The sequence below is a fragment of the Stegodyphus dumicola genome, chromosome 9 (assembly GCF_044657685.1).
Source record: "Stegodyphus dumicola isolate Sdum_Otavi_A_Nest chromosome 9, ASM4465768v1".
Classification (NCBI taxonomy): Eukaryota; Metazoa; Arthropoda; class Arachnida; order Araneae; family Eresidae; genus Stegodyphus; species Stegodyphus dumicola.
Genome location: NC_140776.1, coordinates 129,418,636 through 129,435,669, shown reverse-complemented (window position 1 = coordinate 129,435,669; position 17,034 = coordinate 129,418,636). Strand labels below are relative to the sequence as shown.

Here is a 17,034-nt window from a genome sequence, read left to right as displayed (position 1 = left end):
ATTCCAGTTACATCTGTTGCAAATATGATGTGTCTAGTTTTAGAGACATAAAATATAGACGGGCTTATTTGCATGATTGCTTCTGGAGAAAAAAGGGGGATAGAATAAATTGGGTTATATCTTTGTCACTGTATGCTTTTATGCTATCATGCTATTTGATTAAGGTAAGATGGGAGAATTTCCCACATTGGTATAAACAATAAATGTTTGCCAGCGGAGAGCTGATGGCACATCAGTGTTCTGAAATTTCTGGTTAAGGTTAAAAGCAAGTTATTTAATGGTTAATTCAACATATTGGTATTATCTAAAATAAATATCAGTCTAAAACTTAATACAGTCAAAAGTCATTAATTCGGGCACCCATAATCCGGACCTCAAAGCTACAAACTTTCTGCTCATGTGTCGCGTTTACGTGTGCGGCTGGCGTTACGTAAAGGCGTTACCTTTACGGCTGGGAATATGCGTGTGCGCGTGCGCAAAATACGTTTACGAATGCGCGTTTAATGTATAATGCACGGTATAAGCTAAGCTAAAATTATCTAATTCAGTTAATGTTGCAGATTGCGTTGTTCCTTAATCTTCGAATTGGATTCGACTTATTATTTTTTGCAGACTGTTAGAGCAATTTTATAAAAGTAAGCTTGAACTTTCGATTATGTCAAATAGAATTTCCAATATATATTTCCTAATATGTAAAGGATCTACAAAGCAAAAGTATGTTTCGAAATCCGAAATCTGTTTATCAATTTCACGCTGCTCTGCGGGGGGTACATCACGGCGGGCAATGAATTGGAAGTTGATCTGTCAGCACTATCCTTATCTTCAGAGCAGATGTTTTTATTTTATTTGGCTTATAATTCCTTACTAAATGTAGCATTTCATCTCGATGTACTCCGTCTTTGATGTGATTTAAATCAAGTTCCTCGTCACTATAATTCGCTTCCGATAGTGAAGAAAGTGACACAGAGGATATTGAAAACAAAAAAAAAGTCGATTGACAAATTAGTCAGTATTCTCGACACATCATTTATAGGACTTGAACAGCGGAACTTTGTAACTAAACAAGAAATTATGTCTGTTTAATAGAATTAAAGAGAAATTATTATCACATGAACGAAGCAACTTAAACAACTTACATTGAAAGAAATGTTTAATAAAGTAAACAAATAAATATTAAGTTTTTTTTTTTTTTTTTTTTTTTTTTGTAAATTTTTATACCCTTTAGATCACAATTGTTCTTTATTTCATAAATTACGGTTTCATATTTTTAATTTTATAATTTCTGCGTGCCATCTTACCAGATTTAAACTGATGATCTATAATCTGGAAAAATCGATAATTCGGAATCGCAGAAGTTCGGATTAACGACTTTTGACTGTATTTAACTGTCAATGCACTTGAATTATGAAGCAGAACGAATAGAAATTTCTTGCAGGCACCAAATTTAAACTTCAAACGGAAAGTAAATAATATCTAAATTTTTTCCTTTATGTCATTATCTTTCCTCCCCCCCAAAAAAAATATTCAGCAAGTGAAATTTAAAATTTAGATTAATTTTTTTGTCAAAAATATTTTAAAATTTTGCTAAAAAAATTTTGTAGCCTATCAGCTGTTTTCATATCGAGCATTAGGCCCACATGCAATTTGAGTTTGAAACCACAGCCTTAAATAACAACCATGTGGTGGTCATTTTCATTTACTACTTTATATCACATGTCCATTAGTAATGACATTTGTTTAGAGGAAATCATACTACACATTGCTAGCAGCTTCTAAAAATAAAAAAGTCTACAGATATCATCTGTTAAATCGTGGTCACTTTTTCTGCGGGAAGAGGGAGGCAGCACTGGATTCAGAAATTATATTTTAGCAAAGTGTGAAAAAATACACTTTAGAACTTTCTAAATTTAGCAAACATATCACAAATATATTCAGATTTAATTTTTCTATCAAAATCATAAAAACTATAAAAAACATATTAGTATCTGAAAAAGAGAATTATAGAATAGCAACAACAACAAAAATATAAATCAGCATAATAATATCTAATAAAAATATATATCAGCATATCTGAAATTTTAAGCAACAAGGTGAAAAGAAAAGATAAATATATATAATTTACAGCAGTTATTGTAACAATGCAAATCTTATTAATAAATATAAAAAATATTATACTCACACAGAAATGTCTTCAAGTGTGCGTAGACCCCATCCTTTTTTCTCAGCATGAAATATTTCAGCCTTAACATATTGTTTCTAAAAAAGAATTCAAAATGGCATTTTATTTCTTAAAAATAGCAACTTTAACTTGCCAAATACTTATTTGCATCTTTGCCTTCTAAACACATAATGTTTCAAAAAAAAAAAAAAATTTTTTTTTTTTTAATGAGTACAAAAAAGGATGAGGAAGGGGAGCTACAGAAGCAGAGAAACTATAGTTTACACCAATTAGCATTCTTAACTTTTTAAATATCAGAACCAAAAAGTTTCTAATTTGTTTAATGACTAAGTAGGTGGGAAAAATACACTCTATAACAAAAAAAAAAAAAAAAAATCGATGCACCAAGAAGGAATCATTAAACTGCTTTGGAATTTTGTATGCATAAATGCTTCGACCAAATATGCAAATGATTAAAATTTGGTGTCCAATGAATGAACAGTGTGGTCTCCAGTGCATCAGAACTGCGCATGCAGATGTATCTAAGGAGCTGTTTTTGAACTGTTGTTAAAAATTTATGTTACATTGTGATTTAAGACAGTGGTGCTCAAACTAGGGGTTGTGATCCCTGTGGGGGTTGCCAGAAGTTTTTTGGAAGTCGCCAAATTTTTATGAAATGCATTATGCCTGCATGCTGCATACCATACAGTGTACATATAAAGAGTGAAGTGCCGTCACTCACTGTTTAATTGCAATTTCATTCTGTACGCTCTTTCTTTGACCATAATGCATAATGTATGTAAAGTGTGAAGACGCAAGTTTTTCACTCCGGTAGATAGCGCCCTCTTCGCGGTAATTCGCCAGTTTTACTGAAAAGCGCCTATTTGACTAGACTTTAGGGAACCACAGGGAAAGGGGAAAAATTCGCTTCCGTGATCAGCCAATCGATGGCCAGGTACGCAGGATATCTGATAGTCAGGGTGAAGACGTGAAGTGTTCGCATGAAGTTGTAGCATGTAGGTAGCAGTTGGTCTGCAATTGTTTTAGTTTATCCTCGAGTTTTATCATGTGACGTTGTGTAATTATGATTTTTTATATTTTTATCGGGCTTTGCTACTTTTTGTTATCAGGTATGTACTATCATTAGAGAAATATCTCTGTTAATTTTATTGAATTTCTCGAAAAAAAAAATATAAAATTTTATATATTATTTGTTTTAGTTTAAATAATATAACCCCTACATTCATATGGATAAATGGGTAATATGTACACCAGGCACATCTTCAGCTAACAAACGAACAAATACTGATGAGGAGTCACAAAATACTGAACTAAATGCCGAATCTAAAAAAATAAGAAAACACAATGAAGAATTTTTTAAGTTATGGTTTTACATTTTGTGTTGTTGATGATGAAGAACGCCCGAGATGTGTCATTTGCAACGAAAAATTAGCAAATGAGAGCATGAAACCAGCTAAATTGAAAAGGCACCAGGAAACTAAACATACAGAATTTCAAAATAAATATGCCAATTTTTTTCAAAGACGAGCTGAAAATTCAAAGTGCACATTTAAAGAAATTTACAACAATACCTCAGAAAGCATTACGAGCTTCTTTAGAAGTTTCTTATCTAATAGGAAAAACAATGAAACCCCAAACAATTGGAGAATCCCTTATCCTTCCTGCAGCAACTAAGATGACATCAATTATGCATGGCGATAAATATGGAAATGAACTAAAAACAATACCATTATCAAGAGATACCGTGTCTCGGCGGATTTCTGAAATGTCACGAAATATCGAGTCAGAAGTCATAAAACGCATACAAAATTCATGTGTATTTGCTTTACAACTGGACGAAACTACCGATATTACTAAAATGTCACAACTAATTATTTACGTTAGATTTATTTTTAATGAAGATATAACAGAAACGTTTTTATGTTGCAAAAGTTTGGAAGGAAAAACAACTGGAGAAAAAATATTCGAAGTGAATATTTTCAAAATGAATATTTTGAAACAAAGTCTCTTACCTGGGCAAAGTGTTGTGGTTTGTACTGATAGTGCTGCAGCATTAACAAGTTCGAATAAAGGGCTCAGAGGCTTATTTCAGAAGGTGGCGCTCATATGGTATTTAATCGCTGTATGATTCATCGGCAAGCTCTTGTTGCAAAAGATATGGATGAAGAGTTTCACAATATATTACAAGACGCTGTTAGTTCAATTAGCTACATTAAATGCAACAGCCACAACAGCCGTCTCTTTTCAATACTTTGCAATGAGATGGGCTCAACGTACGAGAGATTACTGTTACACACCGAAGTCAGATGGCTTTCACGTGGGAAAATACTACGACAGGTATTTGATTTGAGAAATGAAGTGTACATGTTTTTAATCGAAAAGAAACATAAATTGGCAAGTTATTATATTAATGAAGTTTGGCTAGGGAAGCTGAGCTATTTAGTTGATATTTTCAAAAAACTTAACGACTTAAATTTGAGCTTGCAGGGTGAGAATTCAACTAATAACTTCAGCCAGTAAAATTCAAGCTTTTAAGAATAAGCTTAGTCTCTGGCAAACTGAACTGAATAAAAACAACACCGACATGTTCCCTTACTTTAATGATTTTATCAAGGCAAATAATATAGATATATTTACATTTAAAAACATCATTTCCAATCACATTGAAAAGTTAAAGGAAAATTTTTTGAGAAGATTTGAGGATTTTCCTGAAAACAATTTTGGTTGGATTCGTGATCCATTTTCCTTTGACATATGCAGTTCAACTCATATGCAGTTGCAAAATTAGTGAGAAAGAGCAATTGATAGATCTAATTAGTGATTATACTCTTCGAAATCAATTTAAGACTCAGCCTTGCCAAAAATTTTGGCTATCCATGGAAAAACAATATCCTGTTTTATGCAAGAATGCCATCAGAGTGTTAATACAATTTGCATCAACGTATTTATGTGAAACTTGATTAAGCAAACTAGTTTCAATAAAAACTAAATACTGCTCGCGTTTAAACCCTGAAGATGATATGCGAATTGCAATTAGCAACATAGATCCAAACATCGATTAGATAATTAGAAACTTGCAGCCACATACATCTCATTAAAGGGCAATTTACTGATTTTTGTGTTATACAAAAAGTATTTTCTTTAAATTATAAATAAAATTAATATGAGATAGATATGATGATGTTTTTATTCGATGAAATGAAAGAAATGCACGAAATATACATCGTATTTGTGAGCATTTATCTCTAGGGGTCGCAGTCGAAAAAAGTTTGCGCACCACTTATTTAGGATACCTTTCAACGACTGTAAAAATGTCTCGCTGCAGAATTCAAGCTCATTCTGAGCAACTGTCAGAGTTTGAAAGAGGTCATATCATTGGACTGAAAAAAGCATGTTGGGCAAATCGGAGAATCGCTTATCATATGAGTAGAAAGAAGCGATGCGGTAATTAGAAGATGCTTGCAAGAATGGGTGGGCAATGGCAGATTTCAGTGTCATGATGGTAGCTGTCGACCTAGGGCCACAACAGATCGGGAGGACAGAAAGATTATCAAATCAGCTGTCACAGCTCCTGATTCATCGCTATCAACCATCATATATGCAACCTGCACACAAGTGTTCACCGTGACAATTGACAGATGGCTGATAGAATAAAATCTACACTCGTACCGACCAATATGCCCTCTGCCACTCATGCCTTCACACTGTCGAGACAGATTACAGTGGTGCTTGGCTGGATCAGGTTTGAATGGTGCTGACTGGGGATGTGCAGTCTTTAACGACGAATCCTGCTTCCGACTGTGTCATGACGATCATCGAAGACGTGTCTGCAGATCAAAAGAGCAGCGAGCCGATCCTTCTTTCGCTACTGCATGCCACACAGTACCTCAACCAGAAGTTATGGTCTGGGGTGCTATTTCCCTTGATAGCCGGGCCGCTTTGGTCGTCATTAGAGGCACCCTTACAGCACAGTGGTATATCGACGACATTCTGAGACCTGTTTTGCTACCGTTCCTTTTGCAGTACCCTGACTTTATTTTTCAGCAAGATAATGCCAGACCACATATGGCATGTCTTGCTATGAACTGTCTTACAGCCTGTCAAACACTTCATTGGCCAGCCAGATCTCTCTCCCATTGAGTATGTCTGGGATATGATGGGAAGGCGACTGCATCTACTAGGGAATATTGATGACCTAGCTCGACAATTGGAGCAAATTTGGCAAGATATACCACAGGAGACCATTCAGGAGCTTTATCAGTCTATGCCATGCCGTGTGGCAGCTTGCAATTAGGTTAGAGGTTGGTCAACACCTTATTGAGCTCATTATTTTGTAACTAGGAACTCTGAAATAAATCATTCAGCTGTTCAGAAATTTTAATCATTTTCAAATTTGTACATAATTTTCATATCCACCAACTTTTTGTCTCCATCGGACAACACATTCTTGGTGCGTCGATATTTTTTTTTTTTTTTTTTTTTTAATAGAGTGTATTTGAAAAAAAAAAGAATAGACAACAAAATATTTTACACCTATAATCATTTAGCATGCATAAATACAAATGATTATATATAAAATCCCTTGTTTAAAATTTATATCCTTTAAATAAAAAAATTAATCTGCTGAAAATGAACAGAAATTTTTGGATATGTGATTAATATTCTCCCCGCCCCCTTCATTTTTATTCTAAAGGTGAAAGAAAACAGTCATTCTATAAAACTGATTTGCAATTTTCCACCTATTAAAATCAAAAAGAAAAATATTCAAATATCGTAATCATTAAAATAAGTTGCTTCAAACCTTCAAGTAACTATTTTTCCAGATTACCTAAATGTTAAGTAAAATGTTAATGTCACCTACATGTTAAATAAAAATGACAAACTACACTTAATATTAATTCATAGCTGTTAAAATATTAAAAATGACAGATAATTTCTTTGATAAAATTATTAATCTAATTTTGCCACCAAGTGTTATACAACATTTGTGTAAATTAAATTCACATACATTTTAATAAAAGCACAAAATCAGCGATCATTATAAAATTATTTTATGTTGTAAAAATATTCATATTAAACAATACTCACTTTTTGAAATTTTTTATTAGAGCATGCTTCTCCAATAGGACAACGAGATCCACTGTAAAACACACAATTTTTAATAAAAGTATTCTAAATGTATAATTATACATGAAAATATTTTTCACAATTATAAGAAAATGAATTGAACCTATTTCTATACCCAAGATTTTAAATATTTAAGATAAGTTTCATTTATGTTAAAAAATTAAATTAACCCACCGGGCGGCTCGCATTCAAATCTATTTACGTCTCGAAAACTGCAGTAAAAATTAACATTGTTTACAATTTTTTTTTCATTTAGTGTGAACCAAAATTGTCCTGAAAACGGCCTTTGTTAGATTTTCTTCCCCCTTTCTTGTAGGGCGATCAACAAGTCGTTTCACTTAAGTGATGGTTTCCTACTGTCCTTTGATTACCGCCTAGAGGGGAGTAAGCAGATGGGCTGCTTTTGCCCTTACGGAGGAAGGAACACGTTTTGTGTCCATGCTTTGGTTAGACGAAAAAAGATATTTTTTTCTGGAAATCCAAAACAGAAAAGGAAGTTTTGTATTGCCTTGTTACTAATTTTGTGCATATTTCTAATCTTAATTGCTTATCAGAGCCGTGCCAAGATAATTTTTCACCTGAGGCAAAAAGGTCAATGCGCGTCCATATAAATATAAAAATAGCTACACTTGTATTAAGCAAAAGTAATTGTATTAAATCAAAATGTCATAACTCTTAAAGCATAATTATACCATAATTCTTAAAGTATTTTTTAATCGTAGTTTTATAAATAAATGTAATAATAATGTAGCCAATTATTTATAATTTTCAAATGAAAACGTTAAAAAATTCGTTTTTGATAAATAAGAAATAACACTGAAATGCAAATTGCATTAATTTCCAGGTTTTCTTGCAATTTTTTTGGTTTGTTTTATTGATTTAAGTTTGACGAAGCCTATTTCCTCTAATAATTAAGGTAATTTTCGAATTCGTATAGCCAATTTGGTGCCTCTTCTAGTGATTCACATGAGCCCGGCTTTGTTGCTTTTTAAGTATAAATGTTATTGATTTTTATTGCGTTTCGGTATTTTAATGTACGTTTATAAAATGTTAATTTGTTTTTATATGCATATTTCAGTAATGTAATCTTACGACTAGTGAGACAGTGTAGTTTAACTAATTTTCTGCTTTTGATTCATGTTATCGAGCTTTAACGCTAAGAAAAAATTTATAAGAGGCTTAAAATACCTAATTCCTATTGAAAGCTACATGTAATTGATAATTAAATTACTATTAAAATAACAAACACATGCTCAGTGTCAGTCATTTCGACATAATGTTTGTAATTCATTTTACCACAAATTTATTTCGTTTATCTTGTTTCATATTTATAAAAGATGAGTTTACCTTTATCACATTTATTGGTTGATAGAAGTTATGAAATATTGAATATTTTGAAACAAATTTCAGTTATAATAACCTTATTAAAAATTTTCTACATATAGACAAGAAGTCACAGATACCTCTCAGTTTCCGAACTAAATTACATGGTACTGAAATTCGGTGCATTTTCATATGATTATTTTTGACAGAAAGAGTTACCTTACGTTAATCACAAAAGAACATTGTTTTAATCCTTAATTAAATATAGCACTTATATTAAATTGCTAAAATTCATTGTTAGGAAAATCTCGCTCTAAAAAATTAGACACTTTTACCTTTCAAAGTGGAATTTTTGTGGTTTTCTCTGTGCATAATGTGGGCGCGAGTAAGTTTTTCTTAGAATGTCCTCCACGGAGGCATTCCTCCCTTTAGGCAGATAGCTCTCGCGTGCTTTGAAGGAAAAATAAAGCAAACCAAAACAAAAGCTTCAAAATTGGTGTTTAACTTTTTTTTGGGTTCAAATACGCCAATTAATTCTTGATCTCAATTCACATTATCAAATGTTACTATTTAAATAAATAAAAGCAAGCTGAGGATTTCCATTTAAATTGTTTGTTTTAAAATAAAAAAAAAGAACAGTAAGTTTTGAATAAATCTTGTCAACATCAAGCAGGGACAGGAACATGCCAATGTAAAATTTAATATTAGGCCAAAAAGAAACGCTTTGACGTAGATTTTGGATAAAACTTAATCAAATTCGCAGGTAGTCAGAGACAGGCCTTTCTTCAGTAGAGAGAAAAAAATGTTTCTGAAGTATTTGTGTATTTATTACATAAATGTTTTAATGCTTCCATAGCACTGCTAATCGATAAAATTTATTTGATGAAAAGTAGGAAGTTTGCTTTTAAAATTACGATTTTTCAACTTTTTCAGTGACATATGTGACATCGAAAAACACGTCTGGCCAGGAGGCAGATTAATGGCTGAAAAATTCTTAGAATTTAAAGAGGCATCGAACAAGAAAATTTAGGGATGGCGAAATTCTAAGAATTTGGCACTTGACAACGGCAAAAGTTTTAGAATGTAGAGAGAGCTACAGAATTTAGGCAGGGCAAAATATTTTAAATTTATAGAACATCGGTCAGTAGAATTAAGATCCCACAGCGATTGCACTGAGAAACAAATCGACCTGCTCCTCGATTATGCGGATGGACGCAGATTAACTTCTGAAAGCTCAGCGAAGCAAGAGCTATACATAATGCAGCTATTTACGATTTCTGCTATAATAAACTGAAATTTAATATAATAATTTAACACTATATATCAGTTTACGAAAACATGATGATACTTTTGAGAAATTTTCTTTAATTCCCCAGTACACTAAAAAAAAAAAAAAAGGAAAAAAAGGAAAAAAAGGGGAAAAAAAAGTACAATAGATTATATAATGATATTACTAACAAAATGATGTCGATGACGCATTTAATTTTTATCTTTTTATTTATCTAAATAAACATGTCATTGAGTTTTCCATAACTTATAGTTTTGAAAATTAAAAATGTTCAATAATATAATATGTGATTATGGTATTATTGGTATGGTGCTATTCAAGGCAAAGCACACGAGGGTTATCTGCCTAAATGGAGAGATGCTTTCGTGGAGGACTTTCTAAGGGAAACTGGCTCGTATACACGTTACACATGGGGAAAACCACGAAAACGACCATGCAGCCAGCCCGTTCGCGGGATTCGAACCTCGGACCGAACTACCAGTGTTCAGCGTCTTTACCGCTCGGCCGCTGCTGGGTAATATATGATTATGAAAGCTGTGTAAAAGAAGAAAAATTCTTGCACATTCGTCAGGCAGCATACGATGGGCACCTGCTTGAGGAAAAGGATGCGTTTGTAGAATGACTTTTTCAGAGAAATTGGTTTGATATATTCAACCTAAAATTCACCAAAATACCAAGCAACGAATGCATTCGCCGGAATTCAAACTTAGGCAAAACTACCAGTGTTCAGTTGCAAAAGAGAGTTAACAAAATAAACAGGCAACATGTCTGAAATTAGTATTTATTGCATCCATCAGTGATATGATTTTTTGATATAATTTAATGGAATATCACTGTAAAAAAATGGGAATCTTTTTTTTTTTTTTTTCCTTTTGTAAGGAGATTTTTTTCCGCTTTGTTTTCAACATTTGGTTGAAATGCAAATTAAATAAATATTTACAAATGCAGAATATTGGATAGTTATTGATGATTTCGAGATTCAGTTTCTGAAATCCATTTCATGTGTCATTTCCTTAAAAAGGTGATACTGAAACCAACTTTCGAGGAGTAAAATGATTACTAGAAAAGAGTTTCCGATTTCTTTCATTCTTTTATTCCCATTATAAATTTGTCCCGTAGTTCTTAGAACATTCTTCTATCCGTAAGTGATGATTTGCTTTCCGAGAAAATTTTCTGAAAGGAATAAATTACTTAAGTCTTCAAACCATGGGAAAATCTTGCCATCGCCGGTACTTAATTCCCTTCATTTACTGAGATAACCTGCTTTGTTATAAGTATGGTACTTGTTTTCTGATTTTTACTGAATTTGCATGCTCAAAGCTATCTAAATAAAGAAACGCTATTGTAAATATCAGGGTATGAGTACATATATGAAAGGGTTATATATTTTTCAGAATTCCCCTATGAGCTGTTTATTCTTAGGGCAGAAAGAGGAAAAAGCTTGCATACATCGCCATGCCCGGAAACTAGACAGTACCGAAAACATTACTAGACAGTCCGATTTACCAGACAATAGAGTTTATCTGATTCCTAGTTGTAAAAGCTGACAGTTATAAATTGTTATGTTCATGGCGACCTTCTGAAGACATGAAATTACTTCAAAATTTCCGCTGCTATAAATTTTCAGACTGCAATTTTGTTCCTTTAAAGTTTTGAAAATACCTATTTTTTAAGTATTTTTCGGTACTTATATTAATATTGATACAAATAATATAGAAAGCACCAAACGTAGCTATGATGTATTTCAATTTGTCCTTAGTATTTTCTCACATATAGTATTAACACTTTGTCTACACGTTTCACCATAGTAAGCCTTCTCTTTCCGAATGTATTCAGTTCCTTTTCGCTTTCGTTTTCTGCTTCTTTTTTTTTTTTTTTTTTTTTTAAATTTAATTTATTTATTTATTTAATGTTACCATATCCTGAGTTTTACTCTAGTTGTTAACTAGAGTATCTACTAGGTAGCATTTATTATAGTACATTCATTATATTCATATAGCTACTAGCTAGCATTCATTATAGTACAAAAACTAATATAGCTTGTCAATATCAACACATTTTTATCTTCAATAAAATCCACTAATTCGATTGATGCTGTAAAAGTTACAATTTAATACTTTAGCCAATTATTTTGATTATAGTGATTTAAATTCGATTTTAGGCAACATATGCATTCTTTCAGAAAACGCGGTATATTGAGCACCGCTGTTACAAGTAAATACTCTACATTCAACCGTTTCATAATATGTAAATGTAGCATAATTTCTTTTCGAGTGCTTGCACTGAGAGTCTCCTTCAAGTAAACTTCAATGGAACTTTATTTCATGAAAATTTAGAAGTATTATAAAAGCCTCAGAATTATTTCCATTGCAAACATTTATGAATTATGCAGAAAAATATATAAGAAAAACATCAATTAGAAACTATTATCGAATATACATTTCATGACAGTAGTAAAACATTTTTTCAGTACCGACGGTATTAAAAAGCTCAATATTGTGATAAGCTAAATAAAATAAAACGGCATTAAAAGTTTAATATTGTGATAAGTATACTAATCTATAACACTCATTTGATATTTTTGCCATTAGAACTATAATGTAATTCTAACCGTTAAAGTAACATTGTATTTGTATTAACTAAAATTATAACTGTAATTTCAATTAAATTTATCAGTACTTGTTGTTTCCTGCACCTTGAGGGAGACGCATTATTATTATTATTATTTTTTCTATTATATAAAATACTGTCCTCAGAAAAAAAAAAAAAAAAAATGTTTCTAGACATAATTCTGCTCCAAAATTAATGGATGAGGTGAACAGAAATAATCTTGGAACAGCCTTTGGGCAAGTGCTGCGAGTATGCGAAATGTAAGACTGTAATTAAACTTCGAAAATCCTGGAGACTACACTTTCTTAGAATATTGCCATTCGGCAAATTATAAGACCTTCCATTTATCTTTAAAGTTTAAGCTATCTGTTATTGACTGAGAAAAGCTGGTTATTCATTGTAGTTAAAACTACAACTAATGCAGTTATAATTGTAATTGTGCCGCCCAGATGGTATAGTGGTTAGGGAAGCCTGACTGCGATACCGAAGGGCCTGGGTTCGAATCCCGGAGAAGGCATGGCTTTAACTGTTCGTCCTTTCATAGGAGGCGATGATCCCACATATTAGATGCCTCCATAATAAAGTGACTGCAACTTCTGGCCTTGTATAGACTAATGGAATGTGTTGCACTGTAACTGTTCACAATCTGCCTTTGGGGAAAAAATAATAATAATAATTGCAATACAATGATTGTTCGAATTACAATATAACTTCAAAAGCAATTAGATTTTTCGCTCAGCAGAGTAATAAGTCGTCTTCTGAATACTACTAGTTTAAATCGGATGCCCATTTTGGCAAACAATCTAAATGTTTAGATAGCTCCGTGGATTTCCTTATGTGTAACATGAATACAAATCATTTTATTTTTGAAAGTTCTCTATGAGTACATCATTCTTCTTAAACGTTTCGTTGCATTCAATTAAGTAAAGATCTTTTTCTGCTTTTATTAACGGGTGATGTGAACATGAGCCAGTTTCCCTTAGAAAGTCCTCCACAGAAGCATCTTTGCAGTCTTTACCGTAATCCAAATAATATGACAATCACAGGTGCATAAGAAAATTGTACTTTTATTTGTTCTTACATGAAACAATGATGGAAAATAGTTCATGCAAGTACTTTCACTTGTAACTGAATAATGCATTTTAACTATTTATGGAAAATGTGTGTTATGTTGAATAAAAGACCAATTCGTAAATTTTTTTTTCCAATGGCAGGTAGTAGCCGTTTATAGACATTGATCACTACTAAGGCCGGTCATGTTATTAAGGAGGGAACTAATACGTGGACCAGCGTTGCCACCTATGAAGAGGACGAAGAAATTACATTCATGCCCTATCCAGGATTCGAACCCAGGCTCTTCGGTACGGCAACCAGAGTCACGAACCGCTTTACTGTCTGGGCGGTAATTCATAATAAATGGATTTAGTAAAATGTCTAATACACACAGCAATTAAGCATACTGATTGCTGATCAGAATCCTTTTTTACCAGCTAAAGCAATAGGTTGGATAAAATTATGAGGCTTAGTTTAGTCCTTGATGATCTCCTTTCTGAAAAGAGACCCACCAGCGGCTGAGCGGTAAAGTCGCTGAACACTGGTAGTTCGGTCCGAGGTTCGAATCTCGCGAACGGGCTGGCTGTTTTCGTGGTTTTCCCCATGTGTAACGTGTATACGAGCCAGTTTCCCTTAGAAAGTCCTCCACGAAGGCATCCCTCCTCATAGGCAGATAGCCCTAGTGTGCTTTGCCATAATTAAATAAACCAAACCAAACCTTTCTGAAAAGAAAAGGATAAATGTAATTTTTATGATTTATTTCTTGTGTAATGTAAACAAGACAAGCGTCCCGTAACAAATCCTTTGCGAAAACATCCCTTTGCACTGGCATAAACTCTTTGCTTGCTTTCCCTTAATCTTGTAATTTAAGTTCACATGTATATCGAAGATCATAAACATACATATTTGCTTACTAACGTTATGTGCATTTCGGTCTATATAAAATATTTCCTTTAAATAAACTCCTATTTATGCTGGTACCACAAACTACAATATATGTAAGATGATTCAGAAGACATGACAGAAAATATTAATATTTTTCTTATAGGTGATTATCCCGTTGTATTATTTAAAAACTCATTATCCAAAATGCAGAAACATTTCGAATATAATATTATTGACTGTAATTTTCAAAAATTATCACGATTTCCTTAGCCTATGTCACTGAAATTATAAGGGGGAGTTGTTTTTCTGATTAAATAGTTACAATCATCTGCTGCGCAATTTTAATTAAGAGGTCATTACAATTGCATTGTAATTTTTATTAGATTATATAATTACAGTTATACTATTTATTCAATTACATTTCACAATTAAAATGCAATTATAATTAAAATGCATATGAGTAAATTGTATATGTAATTAAAAATTGTTACATTGTAATTGCAAGATAATTGCATAATACTATTCCAATTACTATGTGTTTTCAATTACATTTGCAATTAAGATCATGATTTTCCTGGGCTACGTAACTGCTTTTATCAGAAACAATTGCTATCCTAATTACATTATTATAATTACTTACTGGAGTTACAATGACAGTCTAATTGTAATTAGATTATATGATTGCAGTTGCATTGAATATGAAATTGGATTTCACAAATATAGAGTAATTGTAATTTAAATGAAATTACGTAAATTGTAATTGTAATTAAAAAAAACAGCTACTTTTTAACTATAACTACTTAGTAATTGCATAATTTTATTACAATTGCATACTACACTTAAAATTACAATTATCATCATAATTTCACTATGTTAAGTAATTCTAATTATCAGAGACAATTACTTTCCTAATTACGTAGTTATAATTACCAACTGCAATTGCAGTTAAAATTACGTTATAATTAGCTAATATTACCGTAGTTGTGATTAGATGCAATAAAATTTTTAATTGTAATTAGATTATATAATTATAATGTTTGTGATTATCATTGCATTGTAATTGTAAGACTTAAGAATTAAAATGCAATTACATACATTATTGTTGCATTTAAAAAGTACTTACTTTCTAATTGTAATTGTGAAGCTAATTACAATTGTAATATATAATTGAAATCACATATTTCAAAATATTGTTGCAGTTTCTTGCAATTTTAATTTTAATTCCAATTACATTTTGCCAAACTGCATCTAAAATTTGGAGAATAATTAGGTTGGAAAATGAAAATTCTCTTTACATTTATATATAAACATTTAAGTTTACTATAGCTGGTATAAGCACAGAACAGCTGGAAGTTTTGAACGAGCTATTTATTTCGAACTGTTATTCAAAACCTAACGATAAAACCCATTTGCATCTATCGAATAGATAGTTTCCTCTCCTCAATTACCTCCCGCAGAGAAAAATTATCATCTGTCAGTTTACATTAAGAGCAGTGAGGGGAGGGCATTCTGAGACAGGCTGTATATATGCTGCTTTGCCGTTTCGTGCCAAAATTTAGGTTTACGTATATATGCTGTCTTGCCGCCATGAGAACTAAAATATTTGGACGCATATATGCTGCCTTGCCGCTATGAGAGCCATTATTTTCGAACGCATATATACGGCCTTGCCGCCTGGAGGGTTAACAATGTTTGGTACTTTGGGATTATCCATCCTGTAAATGCTCATGAAAATGCGCGAATCCTTTGGCGCCATCATAATCAGAAGCAATTTCCAAAATAAAGATTCTAAACACATTAAATTTATCAAATAATAATAATAAAATAATAACAAAAAAAGCAAGTGTAATAATACATAATACAAAGTATCAAAACAACCCTCCTACAACATGCCTTTTTGAATAGCTACTCGCTTATCGCACACCTTTCAATTGTACCACCCTTGCTCATCAGTTTTGATATACAACGCCGTATCATGGCCATTAACAAACATTTTCTTAGAAGAAATGATTCCATACTCTTCAAAATATGACACTGCACTCTCTTCAGTGTTAGGCAAATCCAAAATTTGAATCATTTTGCAACGGAGTAAAAAAAGCAGTACACTACTGCAAGCTAAAGAAAACTAACTCATTGGCACAGAAGCCACTTTTCGGCAATAACATCAGGTTTGGCGAAAATAATCAACAGGATAATCCAAAAGTACCCAATGTTTAAATTTTAAATAACATTTATTGGTTTAAATTTTTTCAACTGAAAATTATTTAGAAATGAATGATCATTACAGATGAAAGAGTTTCTCTATTTGATTTTTGAAATTAATTAAAATTCAAGTTTGAACTGGAAATAAATTATAGATTTTAAGTATTTAACACAGATCACTTCCAAGCAGAAAAATAGTTTACACAAGTTTGTCACAAATATATCACTTTAATAAACAAAATAAACAGAAATAATGAAAAAGGTTAGTAAAAATCACAGCATTATATATTGAATAGAAAAGGTGAAGAGAGAGGGAAAAAAGTACAGATGGCATGGATGCACTCGAGACAATCAATGCTTATTTTAT

At 32.1% G+C, this 17,034-nt stretch overlaps 1 protein-coding gene across 1 annotated transcript in view; it reads right to left on the bottom strand.

Moving 5' to 3' along the window:
• Window positions 1–17,034, bottom strand: part of LOC118190866 (histone-lysine N-methyltransferase SETD2-like) — a 150,002-nt gene that overhangs the window by 106,833 nt on the left and 26,135 nt on the right. The window contains exons 4-5 of the mRNA XM_085824106.1: window positions 7,268–7,319; window positions 2,180–2,256 (exon numbers count right to left, since the gene is read on the bottom strand). Of these exons, the coding sequence (XP_085680232.1) occupies window positions 2,180–2,256; window positions 7,268–7,319 (129 nt within the window). The remainder of the gene's footprint in view (window positions 1–2,179; window positions 2,257–7,267; window positions 7,320–17,034) is intronic.